Here is a 23484-nt window from a genome sequence, read left to right as displayed (position 1 = left end):
AGAGGACATGGAACTTTGCATGTGTGGCTTACATGAATCCAAGTTGGAAGACCAGCACACTTCAGAGCTGTGGTAGTCACCAAGATGATCTGATAAGATCCTTATCACCTTGGGTCTAGGCAAGTCTTCCTTATATGTTTATTGATGAGCACCCATTCACCAGTCTTCAGGCTGAGACACTGATCTTTGACCTTTTGAACTGTTGCTGCTTCAACCTGAAGAGCGAACCACATCAGCCAGACCTTTGCAATAATCCAGCACTAAGTCATCTGTTATGCTCACAAGTGCATTGGCAGGCACTGCTGGCAACCTCATTGCACACCTCATAAGAATGTCATGTGGTGATAGTCCTGTCTTCCTGTCAGGGGTGCTATGCATGCTCATCAGGAAAAGTGGTAACGCATCAGGCCATTTCAAAGTTGTAGAGGCACAAACCTTTGCCAATCACACTTTCAGTTTTCCATTCATTTCCTCCACCAATCCAGATGTCTCTGGTCTGTAACTGCAGTGTAATTTTGGCTCAATGTTCAGGATTGCACACAAAAATATTTTGATCTTGTTTTTAAAGTGTGATCCTTTATCTGATTCCAAAGAATTTGGGAAGCCGAACCTAGTTATTAGCTCCCTGAGCAGCAACTCGGCTATGTTAAGGCTATCATTCCTGTGTGTTGGGTAAGCTTCTACCAAATGAGAAATCACGCACACAATTACCTGCACATATGTCAATCCATTACAGGCATTTCAATAAAATTCAGTTGCATTCTGTTGAATGGACCTCCTCACCTGCCTATATGACTCAAATTAACCGCAGTGCGTTTTCCCACATTCATTTATTAATATATCACATATCTGTGACACACTGTTTCTGCGATTCACCTAAACCTGGGGTTGTAATATGTCTGTTTAAATATGTAAATCATTACATCTCTGCCGTGATGAACTTTGCCATGGTAATACCTAGCCATAGATGTCAACAGACAATTCGGCAAAACTACTTCGCCTTCATTTGAAATCCAGACATCATCTTCCTCTCTTTGTACGCAACCTGCTCTACCCCAACTTCTACGTTCTTCCTTGGTAGCCTCTTCCTGTAATCTCTGAACCTCATCCCAGGTATCAACCACTGACATTAGGAGGCTTTGATTTGTCTCACCGGTGCCACTTCCACTGCCTCACTTTTCATTGAAAGTGTTCCAATGGAGCACACAGTATCTGACAATTTGGTCAGCATAGGCATTGCCCAACAAGATATAATCATTTGTTTGCTGGTGTGCTAAACGTTTCACAACTGCAGTTCTCTCAGGTAATTGTAATCCACTCAATAAACTGTGTATTCTTTCACAATTTTAAATGGGCGATCCTGAAGAGGTCGTAAAGCCTGTCTGGTACCACAACTACCCAAAGTCATGTGCAACACCAAACCCATATTTGCTGTCTGTAAAGATTGTCAGTTTGAACTGCTCAGATACACAACACGCAAACAGTTCAGCTACTTGGGCAGAAATGACTCCCTGAAGCCTTGAAGCTTCAATTACTCCTGAGAAAGTGCAAACTACATAACCAGCTCTCAGGTTTCCTTCATTGTCTCTTAAACAGGAGGCATCAACAAGCACAACTTGATCATTCTCCTCTAAAGGAGTATCCTGAATATCAGGCCTGGGTTCGGTGCATAGTTCAGGGACATCAAGGCAGTCATGTTCCACTTCATTAACATCATTCGGATCATCACCATTGCTTGTTCCTTTAAATTATTTTTCTAAGTTCAATTTCATCACTACTGTATTTTGTGCACTCAAGTGCTTCATCAATCGGTTTTCCGTGCCAGCAAATCAAATGATTACATACTTCTAATTTCAGGCTTCAATCCTTGCACAAATCTACACAAAATGAATCATATCTCTCAGCTCAATAACCTCAGTACTGCTATACTGTCTGAATGCTTGCAACCATCTCTCATAAGGATGAACAGACCCCTTAGATTCCTGGGCTGGCCTGTCAATCCTCTGCCAATGACTATCACCTCCTCAGATGGCACACCTGTCACTGAATCTCTTGGCAGTTCTCAAGTTGCTTAGATTCAACCCACAAATCTGCTGAAACCACAATTTGAAATAAAGTGTTTAAATCTTCCCACAGAAACTTTGCAAGCTTAAGGAACCTCTACGTTTGTTGGTACCATTGCACTGGCTTCTCCCTCAATTTTGGGTAATCATTGGTAAATGACAGTATGTCACTTCTACTCCAGGGGACATGAACAAAATTTCCTCCCGGAATTTCCCTTATTGGCATCATTTTTACAGCTCACTCAGCCTGTTGTACCCCCATCAAGGGTGCAGTCTGCTTTTTCCTTTGTCTCTTTTCCTTGCCTCTCTGCCTTCCCATTTATCTAATGCTCCCCATGTTTGGATGTTTTGGATTTACTCTCTAATGTGAATTTTCATGCCAGGTGATCTCTTGTTTGCAATGTCTGTAGAATCAAATTCTAATCTGTAACTTCTTGTTAATGGTTTGGATTTATTCAACTCATTTTCAATATTTCTCTGCCAAACCAGCCAATTTCCCATGAATCTGTCCTGTACAGTGTGTGACATCCCTGCACATATAATGCAACTCATTTACATTTGTAGAACCCAATCTGTCCAGTTCAATTGTTTCCTCAATCATTTAATTCAATTTCAATTTTAGTCTAGCCAAATTTAAAATCTTTTCCCTCTCTGGTATGTTTCCCAAAACTGATACTCCACTTTGACTCTCTAATCATTCAGTTAGTTGATGTGCTGGTAATCCATGCAAACTAATATTAAAAACTGTGGATATGGGCTGTGGGCTGTAGAGCATTACATTATGCTTTCACAACCTGTTCTGGAGCCAGCACAGATGAACTTGTGGAACACGAGGAACATGTCACATCAATCAGTGGACATACTTTATCAAATATCTGGTTAGAACCAGAGGAATTCAAAGGGGTCATGCCTGGCACAGTAGTGCCCAGTCTTTCCATTTCTGCATTAGTTCCAAAAGGAGAATATACTGCTGATACCACTCCCAATATTTCCCTGGGCATACATCGGGACCACTGGACCTATTGTCATGGGAACTGTCAATGTGTCTGGTCTTGGCAAATTTGTTTGACTTGGTGGGAACATTTGTCCTGTACCTTGACCAGTTAATGCTGTACCAAAGGTCTGATTAAATTGATTTGGAGCAACATTCTGTGGAGTAGATATTGGAGAAAACATGGGCATTGTCTGCCTCTGATTCACAGTCTGTACAGCTGTTGTCACATTAGGCGTAGACTCCATTTGAGCCATTCCTGAATTCTGAGTTGGCTGTGGCATAAGTGGAGCTGTGATACTGTGAGTTATGTTAGCAACTGGAACTGCCAAATAAACTGCTGGCCCCTGTGCTACTGTAATTACAGGTTCATTTGGAGCTATCTGAACCTGGCTTTGCGCAAATAGCCCTGTGGCTAAACTCTGGGCTATATTCTGACTTACTAATTCAAACGCATTATACTGGGGTTGATTCTGTAACATCTGAGTTATAAATTCATTATCTGAATCACTCTTGGTTGCTGTTGTCTTTTTGTGTTCATCTAGCTTCTGCTCTGAGTCTGCTGCAGGCTTCTTTTTGGTCTTAGGTCCCACTCCTCCATCACCCTCCTGTGTCATGGCTGGGAATAATTTTATTCTGTGTAACATGTCTGCTCTTCAAATGTTCTGCTCCTCATTCCATCTAGCTTCTGCCAACGTCTTTTCTGCCTTTTTTATTCTTCTTTCAAACCTTTGAGCCTCTTTTTGCCTTACAACCTATTCTCAATTGGCAAGTGCTTCAAACTGTGCAGGTCTAAGAAGAGGTTTTGATTTCTACAACACTCTCCTTAAGTTTTCTAAAACCCTTAGATTGAAAGTTCCATTACAGGGAAAAGCTAAGGTACCTTTCGTCTTGGTGATTTTGCACCACTGTTTTACTCCTCTCTTTTGCATCACCTTAAGTGCTGGTGTACCTTCAGGTGGAGTAAGTTCACCCTCTCTAACTGGAATAAATACATCTCCTCTTAGGGCATTCCTTAGAGCTTTGAAAACCCTCATTTTTTAAACTAACTCAATTACACAAAAACACATTCTACAAATCCAGGAAGTACTTTTCAAACCGACAATCCTTTTCACAAGCTATATTATGATGCAGTGTTGTCCACCAATTTGTGTGTGACTCTTCTCAATAAGCTACCAATCCCAGCGCAGATCAAATGATGTCACATTCCCTTCCCTCCGAGGCTGCAGCTCTCTTTATAATTTACTCATGCACAACCCACGCATACACTCTGGGAGGCGAATATTGCGAGCATAAAACCAAACATGTCTGCTAACTATGAGTAGCACTCAAACACTTTGAAAGCTGTACGGCTGCTCTTCCGACTGTGGCTTTCCAACAAATGCAAGTAAAATTTGACCAGCAAATCTCACTCTAATTGATACAGATCCTCACTGTGCACTCAGGATTCATGCACTCAGGATTCACTTAATACCAACCACACTCGCTCAATGAATCTACTGGTATTGTTGACGGATCCCAATTAACTAATACCTCTCTGCAGGCAATAAATTAACCAAGTGTTTCCATACACCTTTGTGGTACTCTGGAGTCTTAGAACTTAGGACCCATAAACAACAACAACCATGTGGGCAATGTTAAGCACAAAGTGCAACATGCACTTGGAGTACACAAACTCCCCAAACATTTCACGCATTACACTTCACCACAACTTGCAAAAGCATTGCAAGTGGAAACCCTATTCAAACACATACCGTATACTTGTAACACGATGCTAGAATTTCATTCAACCCTACACGTCACCTGAACAGCTCACAATGTGGGCAAATCTAAATCCACTCCTTATGAGGCAAAACCATAATTGTGCTATAAGAAACTGCTGGCACTCAGTCACCTTCCGATTTTGGGTTCAGAAACCGTGCTCGGGGTGGTATTGGGACACACAACAGCTCATCCCCACCCACCCTTGAGGTGGATGGGATCTTTGGACTCAGCGAAGAGTAGGTAATTAGGTTGGTTCAAATGCCAGTTAATGACATGAGAAATCTAAACAATTTTAAACACCATGACCAATGTGGTCAGGGAAACAAAACCCCAAACTGAACAAATTTTAAAAGCTTTATTACAACCACAAAGCCAATGTAACGTAAATGGTTCACAAAACTAAATTAGAAACATACATAAAAACCATAGATTGATCAAAATGTCTAAAGAAATTCAACCTGTTAAGCATTAAAGCTACCAGACACTCTAACAATATAACAGAGATTAATAACATAATAATATGATAAACTGAGATGGATTTCAGGTTGTTTGATGCTGACATCAGCATAGTCGGGGATAGTGAAGTATACGAGCTGCACATAGGTTAGGAGCAGTTCAGAATTTGTTAGACATATTAGTACTGAACAGCGTAAGTAAATGGGGCGAATAAAAAGAATGACTTGGATTCTTCAGAAGGCATCTAAGAGTCATAGGGATGAGAGAGGAGCATAGCAGCCTGGGGTCCTAAGCAAGACTGACTAAAAGTTTCAAAAGTCTCTCTCTATGTAGAAATATCGACAGGTTACTGATTGGTTCTCCATGTGGCTAATGCACAATTTAATCAATATCCAATTAAAATTGACGCCCATCAAGCTTGCAACTATTCTGGATTTTCTCAGGGAAGGTGTGAAGTCATCTTGATTAATTCATACAATTCCGTTGGAAAATTTCAATTTGTAAAACGACTGAAACTTTGTGATTCTTTCCCAGGGTATACAGGATGATTCTAACAGTTCTCATGTGAATTCAATAAGGCTTCCTATCTTGTTCGACAGCTAGAACACATACTGTTACACTTGTTAATAAACTCATGGGACAATAGGACACTCTTCATCACATCAGCAACCTAAGAAATAATTCAGGTCAAAGAGAACAGAATGAATTAGCAATTTTTCACTACTGCTACAAAATAAATCTTCAGGCCTAGTCTGGTTAAGAAAGCCTAAATAAATACTAATGAAAATTAACACATATAAAACCTATTGTGCACCTTACAATTTAAATGAAATATGCAAAGCAATTTATTTAATTACAATTATTATTTATGCATAACATTCAAGACAATTTAAACATGCATTTACTTTTCTGCACACATGTAACTCACGTTAATAAATTCATTTAAATCAATATAAGTATGATTAATTCATGTTCATTGAATACTCATTATGTACTTTTCATGTTATCAAATATTATTTCTATTAAAATTTGTCATCATTAGTCTGCTAAATACAAACGCACAACATTTATCATGACAATACCCAATGCCCAAACAAGTGGAGGGCACAATGTGCGCCATATTTCAAACATGCAAGTTTTTACATTTCATGTTAATGTTCTCTGCTAGACTTTTAAATGAGGATTATACATCACCAGATGCTGACTTCTATGCCAATAATGTACTAGTAAAAGTTAATCTCTATCAAAATCAAGCTTGCCTCTTGGTTCTAAAGGTCTTCCACGATTTTGTAGTTGCCATTAACATAAGGACGGTCAATAAAGAAGCAATTATACAACATTTTCTAGTAAGTAGTGGAGGGTAATTGCAAATATATTTGAATTTACATAAACCTTTACACTGACTCCAAATGAGTCAGCTGGCCCACAAAGACAGCCTTTATCAAAACTTGATGGTAAGTTCTAGAAGCTACACATTAAGAAAATGCATGCCTACTAATATTATTTAACAGGACAAGGCATTCTTTGGTCAAGACATAGGCCTGATTCAAATGTTGGTGGTAATGGTCCCACCGTTGACTGAAAACACGTCCACCGTCCTTACAGTTCCCCTGCCGTATTTGAATGTTGACGGTCCCATAGATAAAAGCCTGCATTCAAACTGCCGTCTCAGCCAAGAAACACTGCCTGCATCAATGACAGGAGAGGAAAAAGTGGATGCCGGCGGGACCCCAGCCACCCTTTTCACAGGGGAGTGAAAAATCACCTTTTTTCCCCATTCCACCTCCGCCTTTGACTGGACACAACTGGACAACACCTGCTGACACTGCTGCCACTAACCCACAGAGAAAACACAACCCCCATCGCCAGACTTGAAGGTAGGGAACCTGCATTTCCAGGGCCATGTTGGGTGGGCACTGCATGGGAGGTAGCGACCCTCACAAGCATATACATGTCACAGTAATTTTTTTAATCACTGACATGCAAATGTCGGGAAGACAATTGTGTCGAATGAATGCTGGCACAACCATGTGTGTGAATTACAAGGGGACCTCTGTGGGCACGTTTGTACTATCTGTTGTGTATGAGTCAGTATGGAGTGCCTGGTTGAGGTGGTAGAAGCTGGAGTGGGTGATGTGGTTGTGTCTGAATGTGTGTCGCTCGCATGTGGGACTGATGTTGTGTATGTTGTATTGCCATGTGACACATTTAGGTGAGTGTTGTTGCTGTGTGGTGGAAGTTGTAGTGTTGTGTGTAGTTGTGCTTGTGTGTGTTTGTGTAACTGAGCGTGTAGTTCTGTTGCTTGTTGTGGCTGTGTCAGGTGTGGGTGCAGTATCAATGATGTGTGTGTGTTACATCACAGATGTATATCAAAGTGTGTTTTAGAGATATACGGGTTGTGTTGTGTTGGAATTGTAATGGATGATGGTGTGTATGTAGTATGTTGATGCAGTATGTAGTGCAGGGGGATACTTATGGCTAAGGCACAGTGTGTGTGTCTGTCACTTACCTCTATTCCATAGCCACTGCCATAGTATGAAGTCCATTGGGTTCTGCCGCCTCCCTCCATCAGAAAAACCACCATTATTACACCGCCTGCAGAGCTATACCATCTAAATAAATCCATTGAGCATAACACCATCAACTTGCTGCCCAATAGTACACTGCCTGCAGAGCTATAACATTTAAATAAATACATTAGGCATAACACTGTTGACTTGATGGTCTTCTTGGGTCTGCTGCCGACGGAGCTTGGGGGTAACACTGCCAAGATCTAAATCAGGCCTTCAGTCTTTCGCTGTAAGGGAGTTTATTGTAGTTGATTAGTTAAAATCATTACAAAATTGAATAAAACATATTTCTTGAAAATAACCAAATAGGACCACACCAATGAAGTCAATAATGTTTAAAATACACTTTTTTTGAAAATGAGAGAAACATAAAAGCCTTTTAAAAATAGATTGCAGACATTTCGCATAAAACAGAATTCTGAAATGTTTTTGGTGTTTAGGCAATGAGCGATAACCATATTGTAACTTGACAGTCTTTGTCTGGACATAATGGGCCTCATTACGACCTGACAGAGAACTTTCCTCAATCACAAATGTGGCCGTATTATGATCCCATTATATTCAATGGAGATTGTAAGACGGTGGACGGGGTATCCGTCACATTTGTGATAGAGGAAAATCCTCCGTCAAGGTCGTAATAAGGCTCTATATGTTTTATGTATATTAGTCCTCTGACCCCACCATTGGACAGACACATCAAAAATGGACACAAGTCTCCTGTTTATAGTTGCAGAGCCCACACCGCAGAAGCGTGAAAGATTCAGGACTCTTAGATAATCTAAATTCTTTGATTGGAAACAGCATGAATCTCATTCTAATTATTTTCTGTATTATTGGCTTGTGTGAATGTTCAAATAACTATTATTGAGCATTTAGCACCTCATAGGAATCCGTGAATGCAGCAAAGCATTATTTTCTAGAACTTGCGGATGTGTCTTCAGCATGGCTCAGCAGACTTAGTTGTGACTTAATGACAGATTTTAATGAGAATCTTGATCGCCTATTATCCAAGGTACTAGACAATTCCAGGGCCTGCTTTGCTTCCTGCAAATAACAGGGCAAGCATAGTTTTTCATTAGTATGCTTCTACCAGACTTCAGTTATTTCTGGCTCTTGTGGAGATCTGGTTTAATCCTTTGTTTATCACCCCCTTTTCATAAATGACTTAAACAAAGCAAATCCTCATACATTTCAAATTATTGCCCTGAGTATAATTAAACTAATTTGTATATGCATTCAGAAACAGTGATTCCTCGCACTCACAAAAGCACTTAATGACTACTAACAACAGAAAATACTATTATTTGTTTGGGATGAGTCAATGTAAGACCGCCCATGGTAACTACTCCATGTATTGTACAAATTAAAGTAAAACTATTTCTTATACATCTCGGCTCAAAATTAAAGTGGTGAATGCATTCATTTGCTGTATGTGTTCAATATAAATTGAGCTTGATTTACATTATATTGAACTATATGCATCACTGACACATTATTGAATTAAACACACACTAATTTAAGTTATGTTATGTATTCTGGGAATAGCAAACCTCATCATGATTTTCAGTATTGCACACACAGTTTTATGTCACAGCATAGCCTATATAACATGCACAAACAACATCAAGTCACATAACCTTATTTTGACATTCCTAGATGCATCAGATGAAATTGCAGTCTTATATCCTGGTGCATAAGTTTCTGAAGCATAGTAAATATTTTCAAATTTATTGACTGGGTAACACCCTCACATACAGAACTGTGTAATTGCAAATATTTCAGAAAAGGAACAATATTTCCGGAAATACTCATTTGTATGTAAGTATGGTATTTCTGTAGCGCAGACCTGTACAGACATATGTGTCTAAGCATGGTATTTCTCCAGCCCCAACCTATACAGGGCCAAAGACAAGCATAAAGCCAGAAAGTGTTAGAAGAAGTAGGTGGGTTGTCGACAGTTAATGCATTGTGGTTTAGTAGTTAATAAAAAGGTGAGTATTCAACCTTTTCTTAAATTGAAGTAGCGTTGGGGGGGGGGGTCCTCATGGATATGAGTGTTGTTCGGGACCTGGGTGCAAAGAAGGGAAAAGCCTGATGCCTTGTGTTTTTTATTCTTACACTTCTTAATCTGCAGTCTGATACTGTCCTGGCATGAACCTGATACTGTCTTGGCGAAGTATGGGAGGGCACTGGTTGTGATGGCTCTGCAAATGATGCAGCTGGTTTTGAAGATGGCAGCAGCCAGCAAGAGGAGCCAATGGAGTTCCATCAGCATGGTGATGATGCAATCATATTTTGTCAGGAACTGGAAGAGACCAGTGTGACTGTGGCATTTAGGAGCCCATGGAGCAGGGTGTTATTACTATCCAGTAGAAGTGCTTCAACAGCATATCTAAAGCTGCTTTTTTGAAGAAACCATTTCACTTTCTTTAGAAGAGTGAGTTGGTTCCATGAAGCCTTTGCTGTCTTGGATGAATCAAAATGACTTGACATTTGGTGAGAAGTTGGGGTATAAAGCTCTGCTGCCAAGGTTCATATTATGGGGGCAGCTGAGGTTTAGCAATATCAGGAGTTACATTTTCGTTTGAAAAAAAGCTTTTTCTATAGTATACATAATGCTGCAGTTGGATCTTGGAACTCCGTCCATCATCTTTGTGTGCATTGCTATGTTCGCCGTATGTGGCCAGGTTATGCCCTTGCTTGCTGTACCACTGAATTCAAGCTACATTAGCTGATGAGGGGTGATACCCTGAAACCGATCCCAGGATGCTGGCAGTTAGGGCTGGGCTGCTCCCATGGTGAGCAGGGTCAAGAGTGATGTGCATATGGCAGGGTCCAAATTGGGATGGAATGGTGAAGAAAATAACAGAGGATTTAACCTAGATCTGTGACTGGGGGTGAGTGTTTGAAAAGTTTCAGCACTCCTTGTGCATTGACTTTGGAATGCATACAAATACAGAACTTGCTTTGCTGACTTGTTAAATATGTATCACTTCTCTTAACAGATAGTGAACCTTTGGATATCATGCTGTTTCATACACCAAGCTGTCTACTTGTATGACAGTAAAATACCCCATGAAACCCATGAATGTACTCCAGCAACACATTTTGGAAACTCTAATGCTTATATACTCTTACTTAGTTTTGCCATTGGCAAAAGGACGCAGTGCCAAAATAAAACAAAAAAATGCAATCTGAAATCTGTGCTATGTTCATCCTGGAAAACAGCACAGCACAAATTATTGAACTAGAATATGGAACAAATCAATCAATAAATTGTACTTTTTTAGAGCTTGTTACTCACCCGTAGGGTCTCAAGGCGCTGGTGGGTATGTCCTCAAGGTTCATTCGAAGAGCCAGGTCTTGAGGTCCTTCCTGAATTAAGGTAGGGATGGCAACTGTCTGAGGTGGAGAGGTAAGATGTTCCAAAATTTTGCTTCAAGGTAGGTGAATGATCTCCCTCCAGCCGAGGACTTCTTTATGCAGGGTATGGTGGTGAGCGACTGCTGGGATGAGCGGAAAGGTCTGGCAGAGGAGTTAAAGGTGATGCAGTGGTTGAGGTAGCTGGATCCAAGGTTGTGGAGGGCCCTGTAGGCATGTATGAGGAGCTTGAAGTTGATCCTCTTCTTGATGGGGAGCCAGTGGAGATCTCTCAGGTGTCCTATGATGTGTTCTTGACAGGGGATCTTCAAGGTGAGTCTGGTGGAGGCGTTTTGGATTTGTTGTAGTTTGTTCAGGTTCTTCTTAGTGGTTCCAGCATAGAGGGCATTGCCTTAGTCAAGTCTGCTTGTAATCAGGGCGTGTGTCACGGTTTTGCGGCAGTCACTTGGGATCCATCTGAAGATCATCGGTAGGAATCAAAAGGTGTGGAAACAGGTGGAGGTGACGGAGTTGGCATGTCTTGTCATGTTGAGTGTTGAGTCGAGGATGATGCTGATGTTGTGTGCGTGGTATTTAGGGCTGGGGGAGCACTGCCTAGTGTTGATGGCCACCAGGAGTCGTCCCAGACTGAGGAGGAGGGTCCCAGGTTGAGGAACACGGTCTTGTTGGAATTTGGCTTAAGGCAGTTCTCCTTCACCCAGGAGGTGACTGCTTCCATCCCATTGTGGAATTTCTTCTTGGCCGTTGTGCAGTTTTTAGGCAAGGAGATGATCAGCTGGGTGTCACCAGCGTAGGACATGATATTCAGTCTGTGGTTTCTGACAATTGGGCTGAGCGGGCCATGTAGATTTGGAACAACGTGGGACTCAACGGGGATCCTTGGGGCACTCCACAGCTGATCTCTGTAGGTTCTGACAGGTGTAGAGGGAGTCTGACTCTCTGCACTCTGCCCGTCAGGAAGGAGTGTATCCACTGAAGGGCCTTGTTGTGTATGGCTACTGTGTGGAGTCTAGCACATAGGGTGTGGTGAGACGCTGTATCGAAGGTGGCCAATAGGTCTAGTAGGATGAGGGCTGCTGTTTGGCCGTGGTTGAGGAGAGAGCGGATGTCACCTATGGTGGTGAGCAGGGTGGTCTTGGTGCTGTGATTAGTTCTGAATCCTGATTGGTAGATGTCCAGGATGTTCTTTTCCTCGATGTGTTGGCCGAGATGGGCATTGATTGCTTTTTCGGAGACCGTGGCTGGGAAAGGCAGCAGCAAGGTGGAATGGAAATTCTTGAGATCCTTTGGGTCGTCTTTGGGTTTCTTCAAGAGCAGGCAGATGTTGGCATACTTCTAGTCCTCGGGGAATGTGTCCGACTCTATGGAGCAGTTGATGGTCTTGCAGACCTTGGGTGTGATCGAGGCACTGACCAACTGAAGAAAACTTTAGCACAAACACCATTTTTGTTAACACAGTTCTGAAATGGGAAATCAGTGCCTTTGAACAAACGTAAGAGTGTTGAACAACGAACAGAATATATTTTGAGCAACATTAGGACTGTGGCTCAATGCATAGTTTCTCCTGTTTTCTTAATTTGAACGCCTGTAACATTAATCATGCCTTCTAAGGCATAGTGGGTGCAATAAATAGCAACTATTGTAAATTGAGCTATGAACATTCACTCCTAGAACCAGATGTTCCAATATTTACATGGTCCTTCTCTCTGTTAAATTTTGGTATATTTGACCTGCTGACATGTATTTGGGTAAAAGGGGCAGACATTATCATACCTGGTAAATACATGGTGTGATGAACATCACACCACTTGTAATTGCATGCCTGGATTGTTAATTATAGAGACACTCATAAAAGCAGATGTATGATTCTGGCTGAAGTAAGGCTAGCAGTATTTCACTTTATCAGTGTGTACAGTGGGATTACATATACCTCTTTCTCAGGGTAAGAAATACCTGTGGCCGTCCTCGGGATTGATGGTATAAGAGAGACCTTAGAGCCTAATTTAGACTTTGTTAGAAAGGGTACTCCCTTGCAAAACCACCAAAACAAAGTTCCTCCTCCTCCTTTAGAGTCAGGCAGAGTTTCACTACAAAAATGGTGTAGACTACTCTGAATCCATTGCCTCCAAACACCTATAATTGCCTGACAAAGTAAGGGCAGTCAGGGTTAGCCCATGTGTCTGCCCTCCCCATTCACAGTGGGCGAACACATGGGCAGATTGTGCATTCACATACTGCCATACAAAGCATAGTAATATGTGAAAGCAAAATATTGTAAATGACCTTCCATGCCATGGGAGAAATGTCCCTTGGCAAGAGGGTCATTGTTTTGGGATTTTGTTTTTGAAAATAATGAAAATTATGAAAGTTTGATGTCATGTTGAAAGAGACATCCATCAAGCTTTTAATACATTTATAGGAACTGCAGTGACAGCTGTTCCTGGAAAGGCAAACAATGTACACTGAGCCAGTGGACATCTCTAAATTCACTGAAGGTTAAATTAGGCTCTTAATGGCTTTAAAATATGTGAAAGAAAGTATTATTGATAGCAAGCATAGAAATGGTGAATGAGCTACTACATTGTAAAGATCAACATTTTCTATTAACTTTTATGGACATTGTAAAACATTTCTGAGTGGAAGACTGATGATACATGGTTGCCTTAAATGTCATTTCATGGTTTTAACCACACTGAAATATTTATTATTCTATGTTTATACTAGGTGGAATTACGTTGTTTGCTGCAATTACTCTAATATTGGACTCCTTTAAAATTGGATACTTTATTGGATACTCTAGTTGCGTTTCTATCACTGAAGGGATTTTTCCAGTAATCCATGCAATACACACGCTATTGCAGGTATGCTTTAATTAATTTTTATTGCTTTATGTTATCTTATTTGTTATCTATATATTGTTCAAGAACAGGTACACAGACAACTTAACTTGAACTTTAAAACCTCTTAAAATATCTTTATTTTCTCTGCTTCAAAAATGTAACTTAGTTTGTATGGTGTATACTTCATACTATGAATTTAATTTTTCCCATGGAATTATAACAGAATAACTATGTATTTATATATACAGTAGGTATACAGAGATTTTACATAGATCTAAATTTATGAACCATCATCCAGGCCCTTGTCAATGTGATCTCCGAAAACACCTCTGTAAAACGCATACAGTAAGCACACCAGAAAAATCTTGCCAGCACAAGAAGGGAGTGTGGACCACTGGCCAAGGGAGATGGGCCTTCTGATGCAGACATCAGATGTAGTTTAGATGTGAGAAAGAAAAAAAATGAAAGTGTTGTTGTTTCTGTTGAAAGGGAGAGAAAGCATACATTCTACTAGGAATAAATGAAGTGGTTCATCAAGGTTTCACTTTTTCCCGTATAAGTGACAACATGTCCCTTCTAAATAATAGCATTTTAACCCACCCGTTCCACACTCCACATGGCCAAGGGTTCCACAAAAACAAAGTTTTGCAATATGGCATTAAGCAGTTAAAAATCCATCTGCAAGTTATTCTGAGCATTAGAAGAATGAAAAAGGGTCTCCTCAGCTCAAGGGTGGATTGTTGCAGAGAGGTTACAGCAGAGCAACAGAAATGGGTGTGTTTATTGTATTGTTCTTGTTGACTTTGAAAAGCCCTCTGAAGCAGCCCTAAAGACTTTTGTATGCCTGGTCATGCTACATGCTATCTAACATCCACAAGAAAACAGCTTATCCAATTCCTCACAGAAAGGTTAATAACCAGGGGCAACAATATGTTCTGTGAGTGCTTTAATGCATACTGGTGAGGCTTAAATGAATGAACCTTGTAGCACTCTTAAGCTTATTCTTCCTCAATAACAATCTCATTCAATTAGGAATGAACCCCATCCACATACAGAGCTTCTTTCTGCACATACTCATTGTAAATAAAGGATTGATCAAGAAGAATAATCCAGTACCTCATAATTGGTCTGATCATTTCCTCATCTGTTTCTCACTTACTCCTTGAATGTTGTGACCACAGATCAGCTGAGAAAACTCAACTGGGTCAGAGACTGGAAGAACATTCACACTTTTTCCATAGCTTCAGACGTACCCTGCTCCTAACAACCCATTCCTTAGGAACATGTGATCAGTAGGCTCATATCTCAGTAAAATGTGGCCATGACAGGGATCATGGGTGTTACAACTCCTATAAAACATAAAAACAAAAGCTGGCCACAGTGGTACACTAAATGAATGAAGAATGAAAAAGGTCCAAAGCCATCAACCTAATTTAGCATCGGAATCTGTCCCCTCGCACAATTTCATGTTAAATAAATGCAAACAACATATTTTCACAGCCAAATCTATCTATAGCAAAACACATGTAGACTAAGCCCATGAGGCTACTTGAGACTGTGAAGCAATCCACTTTGCACCCACAGAGGGGACAACCGTGTCTCCAAAAACAGCTGTGAGGAGTTCTCTGATTTCTTTGAAAAAAGTTGAAAAAAGATAAGTGGCTCGGCAAAATACCACAATTCAAAAAAATAATATTACATTATCTGCTTTCACAGAGGTCCCTCCTGTATAATTATTGAATACAATTGCTCAGAACATGCCGTACTAAAGAAGTCAGCTGCTTTGTCACACCCTTCTGGCTTAGCCTAATAACACCTCATTGATTCAAGGAACAGGCCCAGGCACCTAAAATAGGTTAGGTCAGGCCATTACCTAAAAGAATTGGGTGGATCTAAACTATCTGAACAATTTCTGTCTCGTCTCCAATTAATCATGATTATTATAAACGACTAAGGGGCTCATTACAAGATTGGCAGGCCGAATGCACAGCTGGCAGTTTCTCCCCAGGCCAATTACAAGGTTTTCACTGGACTGATGGGCAGCACCCTCAGAAAATCTGGGGTTTCCGCCTGTCAGCCCAGTAGAAACAGAGTGTCGGCATTGGCCTCTAGCCAATACTGTCGCACAGAGGGTGCCCCCAGCACCCTCATAATGTGCACTGTCTGCTGTAGAAGACTGTGGGCATTTTGAGGGTGCTAGGCCAGGGGGCCCCCAGCTCTGCCTATCCTCCCGCCTTTCACTGGTGGGGTCCCCGCCATTACAAATCTGATGGAAAGTGAAGTTGTGATCAGCAGGGTAGTACTGCTTTAATCACCACTGTGGCTGAGCACGACTTCGACCGTTGCTTACCCATTGGGCACCTTCTTTGTGGCGGTGCCTTGGCAGTCCGACCGACAGGTCCATAATTTGGCAGTTGGACCACCAGGAGCAAGAATCTTAATGAAGGCCTAAGTGCAAAAGGGGCATTTAGAAAATTGAATTACCATTGACTCCAAGTTGATGTTAACCATGTGCAGTTTGAAAAAATCCACCCAAAATACATTTTTTAAAGTTAAATGTAGTGCGCACATGCTCCTATGGCATATATGCACGTTACATGTGGACCACCTGTTTTGGGGTGCATCAAAAGGGGACACCTTAGGACCATAGACACCCTTGGTATTGCATTTCCTAATTAGCAATTTCCAATTAGGATTGCATTTCCTAATTTGTGATTTCCCATTAGGCCCACTGGAAGGAATAGTTTAGCATTTCTTAAATAGTGAATTCCTAATTGCTATTCCTACTGTGTAGGAATCGCTATTAAGAAATCGCTATTCTTGAACATTCCATTTAGCATTTCTTAAATAGCCATTTTCCAAGGAGTCACTATTTAGGATATGCAAAATCAGAATTTTGTATATCTGGCCCCATGTGAACTAACTGCAAGGCACTGTTGCCCTCATTAAAAGTAGCCCATAAAATTGGCTGGATTATCCCGACACCCAGAGTTACCAATTCTGGGGGCATTGGTAACTCCAGGGATAACAACAATTTTACCCATTATGAGTTGAATACTATGGGTGAACTAAGGAATGAAGATTTACTAGGAAAATTGGTAATTGTGGGGCTCATTCCCATAGAAATTCTTCATTTGTCCTCAGCAACTCACAGGGAAATTTCAGTTGTTTTCCGTAGACAAAAGCATTTTGTGAATAAAAAAGTTCAACTCTGATGGGGCTGGTAACTGCTGCTATCAGCCTTATCAGAATATTAAGGCCAATCGTGATGAGGCATATGTGAAAATGGAATTGCCCAGCCCAAATAATCATCTCCTGAAGTCATTGTACTGCCATGTATAAGGGATAAGGGAAAGATATGAGGATTATAGGAGGTGTTTGAACAGGAATATTGACCCATTTATCTTGCATATGTTACAAATACCCAGCAGTTCTATGTTTTATTGTACTATACTTACAAAATGTTCACTTGTATTCACATTGTAATTCATATATTTCACACCACCACAGTCATATTTATGGTCATGAACATAAAATCAAAATACAAAATAAATCATAAATAAGTAGAGTACAATCCATTTCAGAATTATCTATGTTATAAATGTGTTTTTTTCTGCAGTCTGTCAGTTTTTGCCTCTCTATGAACCCTATTTAGGCTGGTATTAATACTCTGGCCTGTGGCACTCCATCTGCTTTGATCCTAAAATGGACGGTATTGGTATGGCTTTACATAAAAGGCCATACTCGATGATGCAGAATTTGCACCAATGTCATGAGAATTAAATGTCATCCATTGGCTGCAGTGTGTATTTAACTCACTCACATATATAACAAAAATATATTTGCCAGGGGCACCACTATGCTCTGGCTGGGCCTCAATTTTACTGCAGTGCTGTAACACGTAATAAGGCAAAATGCCTTTGTGTGTAGTAAAAGTCTAGTTTTTCATATTCATAAGTCACCTGTACTTGTAGGTGCACAGGGCAGGGTGTTAAAATATAGAAATAAGTTACACTACATATTGGAGACAGTATGACAGTATGCTCTCACAGTGAAGCATACCCAAATGTTATGTCACTGTTGTTAGTACTGCTTGAACTTAACTGAGAGTTGCCTGCTACATCTACCTGAGGTTGAGCAGAGAATTTCTTTGAACTATGTTCTAACCTAAACAGATTATTAAAAATGTATTGGGGCCACCCCTTCTCAAACGAATAATCAAATGTCATGTCTGACAGTAAGTAATTGAATGTGATTAGTCATTGATATTTATTAGTGTAATTACCAATGAAACACTGCCTTGAATACATGGAAGTGCAGCAAGCAAATATTTCAAAAGATTTAGAACATATTGTTCAAGGTTGGTGCAGAAAATACCTAACATTGAGAAGTTCACAATTTTTTAGAGAAGGCCTTTTAACCTACCTAGTAAACTGATTAAAAGGTGGACATAATAGTACTCTCTTGCAAAATCAGCTTTGGACAATACTGTTTTTGTTTGGATGAAACAATGAAACATCCTGATCAGTGTCCAGAATATTTGCTTTCTAACAAAAGAAGTTCCACAAAATAAGTATTGTGTGTATTGTGTATTGTATTATATTCCTTTGAAGCTCCTGCATCACACAGTATCCTCAAAGTAAATATGAGTGAGTTGATCAATTTAACACCAGTATGTTGCATAAGCAAACCATTGTCTAAGAGCTCCCACATCTATGCTATAGCTGAAAGGTTCAATCTAATAATGTTAATCACCAACCAGAAGGTTAAGTAAAAAAATAATGGAAATATATATAACATGATTCTAGAAAGTATTTCTCCTCTCCCTATTTCAGAACTTCTGAACTAAAGTGACACTCTTCAATGACAATTCAGATTACGTATAATCCTTTGGTAAGAATTGGTCCGTGTCTTCTGGTATCTTTGTCTACTTCAAAGTACTCTGAGTAGGATGCTGATTGTTGTGAAGGTTCAACAACAATTTGTACTGTTGCTGATGCAAGCAGGCTGTGTATCTGTCGCTACTATCACTCAAAATATTTTTTGGAAAGTAATACCAAACAAAGGCCAGGTATTGACACAGGCACATTATTAAAAAGTGGTTAGAAATTAATTCTGTCTGCACCCACATAGGTGGCAATTATTAAGATGTACTTAATTTTTAAATCTAAGCCGTGAGAAAGTCCCCCTTTTAGCATGTTCACCCCGATGTTCTCTGACTGATACTTGTGGTAACTGACCGTAACTGCATCCAGGGCCAGTGCTCTGACTAAAAGGTATATGGTATATGGGCTTTAAAGACTGTCTTTAAAAAGTAAAATGCGTGCAAATTCGACTCTGAGATTTAAAGTACTTCCCAAGTGTTAAACTTCCTTATTTTAACATATAAGACACCCCCAATGTCTCCCTTAGATGCCTTAGGGGTGAGGTGTCATGCAACTAAAAGCAGGGATATTATAAAATACATTTTATATGTCCTGGTGAGGGGGAAACTGTGCCTTTCATGTCCCCCCATTGTAGATACTTAGCTCCATAGGCTAAAATGGGAATATTTTCCAGAAGCCTAGAAATAGCTATGGAGGAGCTAACAATGTCATGTAAGAACTCAAATGAATGGTGATGATTAATTTATCATAAATGGCACAGAAAAGAAGTTATGAGACTTCCTTTTCGGTAAGCTAAATTCCAGCCTGCGAATGGTCTCCGTGATTTGTCAGCCCGAATAGGATTAGCGAAGCTGCTTGGATGAGGTGATAAGTGGCGTGCACTGAGCAGAGGCTCTCTGATGGGGGAGGTTAGCAGATGCTAAGGCCAGGCCAGATGGGGGACTTGTTAAATCAAGATGAGGCTTCTAAGGAATGCCAGTCAGAAAGGAAGGCAACCAGGCCTGCCCCCTCAGCCCTGTCCCCCAGAAATAGTAGGCTTAAGGAATGAATTTGCAGATGTGCAAAGGGGGAGTTAATGGAAATGAGCTACACCAGTGGGTTGGCTTAGCCAGGTTGTGCTCCTCTGGAGGAAAGTCATCCATTTTGGAATGTTACAGTTCAGCGCTTTAGGGTGCAAGAATATGCCACACTTTGGAGGAAGTTGTCATACCTTTGGGTGCTCTTTGGATAGGATGCCCACTGACTGCCTCCAAAGATGATGGAATAAGGGTGACTGATCTGCATTGGAATTCAGATCCGCTGTCTGAAACCACAACAGGAAGAAGGACTGCACAGCTTGAACCCTGGTCTGCAACCCAGAGGACTAAACTCTGAAGTGCTGCTCCTGTTGCACACTGCCCAAAGTACTCTGCCTTGCTTCAAGAAGGACTCAGGAGTGCTGTCCCTGAAAGTAACAGGTGAAAAGAGATTCCCTGCACCAACTTCTACAAAAATCCCCAGCCTGGAGTGCATCCAGTGGACTTGTAAGGATTTGGCCAGGTGCATTGTGAGAACTGTAGCCCCAACTTCCCAAGGAGCAACTCAGAGATTCTGAACCTTGGATTGAGGTTGTGTACCACTTGGTGATGCAGGACCACTTTCCTGCATCGAGTAGCACTTCTGGAAGTAAGTGTAAAGTGTTATATTGCAGGTTGCTAGAACTCTTGACTGTGTCCCAGTCCAGTGCAACCGTGCCTTTAAGCGCTATTTGCTTCTAAGCTCTAGTTACTTTTAATTTTAAAAAATTCATATATCTGGTTCCCTCCATTGCATTTTTGTCATTGTGATGTCATTTTGAATATAAAAATATTTACTATTTTTATAAATTGGTGTGAGATGTTTATTATGTGTAATGTCTTATTAATATACAGTATATGTGTATTTAAATGCTATACATACCTGTCTCCAAAGAAAAGCCTGACTGCTTGTTGCCAAACTACCATGGGTTGAGCCTGGGGCTACTTTGTGGGACCTTGACTGGACACAAACCTGTGTTGGGGGTGTATTGCTAGTGGAAGGTGTGTACTTACCCCTATCAATACCCAGACTCTAACATAAGCTACAAAATCTTACCTTTGCCTGCGTATTAGTGATTTATACTGGATTCTTTTCCCAAAAGCACTCTCTTAAAAGGCATGTACAAATGCCTGTTTTGACACTATGTGGGGGCCAGAGGGAAAGTTAAGTGAGGACCAATGGATGCCCTCTTGAAACAGCAAAGAGCATTTGATTATGAAAGCGGTCCAAGCCACCATGGATATATGTGCACTCTATTTACTTGTTACCGAGGTGTCTTTATTCAAAACCTCAAGTTAAAAGGACTACAGCTCCCCAACCACACATGATGACATTTTTCATCAAAGAGTTTGCTAATCAATATTGCCTAAGTTCTCACCTTGATCCCATAGTGGTGCCAAGAGGAGTTCTTTAGGGTTTTCACATTTGTAAATGTGAACTCGTTGTGGGTTGTAGTGTTTTCCTTTCTATTGGGGGATTGACTAGGACAGTCAACACCCCATTTCTTCCTATGATAACAGAAAACATTCCAAAAATACAATTATTTCAAAATTATATTTAATTAATTTTGTCCCTGGCAAAAAATAAAAAGTTAAAGGGTGTGTTTGTTAGAAATGGGGTCTCTGGTTGGCTACGGTAAACACTCTGGCCAGGCATAACCCATCACTCTAGCCAGAGTATGGTACATACACAAGTTGGATATCCTGTGCTCACCCTCTGGTAGCTTGGCACAGAGCAGGCAGGCGTATCAAAAGAGGCACAGTTTAAGTATTTGTGCAACACACACACAGTAACGTAATGAACACACCACAAAAAGACTCAATACAGATTCATTAACATAACGTTTTGCATTGCTAACAAAATGAGACCAAAAAGATAAAAATACAATACTTTTCAGGATATGTGCATTCAAAATATGCAGGTGAAATCACAGTGAAATAAGTATATCTGCTTCTTTTAGGTGCTTTACAGTAATGCAAAAAAAAGGCAAAGGAGCTCCCTCGTGGCACGGGGCACCAGCATTGTGCTCCCCCAAGTTCTTAATGTTCTCCAGCCACCCACGATATTGCATAGGCTGTGTGCAGAGACCTTTGGAGGATCACCGTTCCTTTTCTCAAGAAAACCAAAGACTGTCTTTCGGTGAATCTCACTGTGGCTCACTTTGTGGAAGTCAGTGGGGCCTGAAGTTGCCTGGCAACGGTCTGCGTTGGGGGGGTGAAACAGGCAGGTCCTGGATTATCAAGGCAACGAGAGCTGATGTGCTTTGAATCCCATTTGGAGTGTCTGACAGGGGTACTGCAGCAGATCATGTAGAGGCAGGCAGTAGAGTTGGCACAGCGTGAAATGCTCGAACTCAGAGATGTGCTTGAAGTGTGTCCCATGGTGCTGCTGCATCAGTACTAAAACCGGGGCGCTCGTTCAGTTGGCTGATTGAGACTTCAACCTGAGCTAATCGTTATTATAAGTACAGTAGCCAGACTCACACGCGGAAGAGTCCTATGGCCATGGTACACAGATGAAATCTTTTATGGCTCTGAGATTTTGAAAATGGGGGGCAAGCCCTTGGAGAGAACTTATAGTCAGCACAGCTCAAAAGTAGCAGGCTGCAATCCAGCACAGCAAGGCAGGTCACAAAGTGGCAGTCCCTCCTATAGCTTGCAAGCAACAGGCCAATGGAGCAGAGCACTTTGCAAAATGGCAGTACAGCAGATCCTTCTGGCAATGTGCAGATGTAGAGCCAGTGATGTCTGATTACTGGTCCAAAAAGTGTCTAATTCTAGGGTTATCAAAGACCCAGTACGTATATCCAAACATGTCTTTGATGTATAGGATGACTTCAAAGGAACTCTCTGAAGGATCCCTTTCAACCCAGCCCTGTCTGCCAGGGTATCTGTGGGAGGTAAACAGTCCTTTGTGTGGGGTCAGGCCACTAACCTTTGAACTGTAAGTGTGAGCCCCTTCCCATAATCCTGCCAAGGAAGACCCATCAGTATGTCGGTAGAGATGCAGTTGAGTGTCATGTGGTGTGGCTGTCTGGAGAGAATGCACAAAGGTAGCTATCATCCAGCCCAGCCCAGAGGCGTATTGGAGAGAGGATTTCAGGCACACAGAGCAGTAAGTACAGAGAAATGCCCACTTTCTAAAAGTGTCATTTCTAAAATAGTAATGTTAAATCTAACTTTACCACTAAAACGGATTTATCATTACCATTCCAAAGATATTAAACATGACAAAGCTACTCCTTTCTGTTCCGGAATTACAGCTCAAAAGTACATTAAGGAATTCCCAATCCTAGCCTATGAGAGGAGTAGGCCTTGCATTAGTGAAAAATGAAATAGGCTGTTTGTCACTACCAGGACATAAAGGTACATGTCCTACCTTTTATTCATGTTGCACCCTGCCACTATGGGTAATTAGGACCTACCTGAGGGGTGACATATGTAATAAAAGGGGAGTTTAAAGCTTGGCAAGTTGTTT

At 40.9% G+C, this 23484-nt stretch overlaps 1 protein-coding gene across 2 annotated transcripts in view; it reads left to right on the top strand.

Moving 5' to 3' along the window:
- LOC138296042 (proton channel OTOP1-like) overlaps positions 1–23484 on the top strand; it is a 166323-nt gene that overhangs the window by 38009 nt on the left and 104830 nt on the right. For both annotated transcript variants that reach the window (XM_069234804.1, XM_069234811.1), the window contains exon 3: positions 13950–14086. In XM_069234804.1, the coding sequence (XP_069090905.1) occupies positions 13950–14086 (137 nt within the window). The remainder of the gene's footprint in view (positions 1–13949; positions 14087–23484) is intronic.

The sequence above is a fragment of the Pleurodeles waltl genome, chromosome 1_2 (genome assembly GCF_031143425.1).
Source record: "Pleurodeles waltl isolate 20211129_DDA chromosome 1_2, aPleWal1.hap1.20221129, whole genome shotgun sequence".
Taxonomy (NCBI): Eukaryota; Metazoa; Chordata; class Amphibia; order Caudata; family Salamandridae; genus Pleurodeles; species Pleurodeles waltl.
The sequence above is the reverse complement of the archived record's forward strand: the minus strand, read 5'-3'. Positions and strand labels throughout refer to the sequence as shown.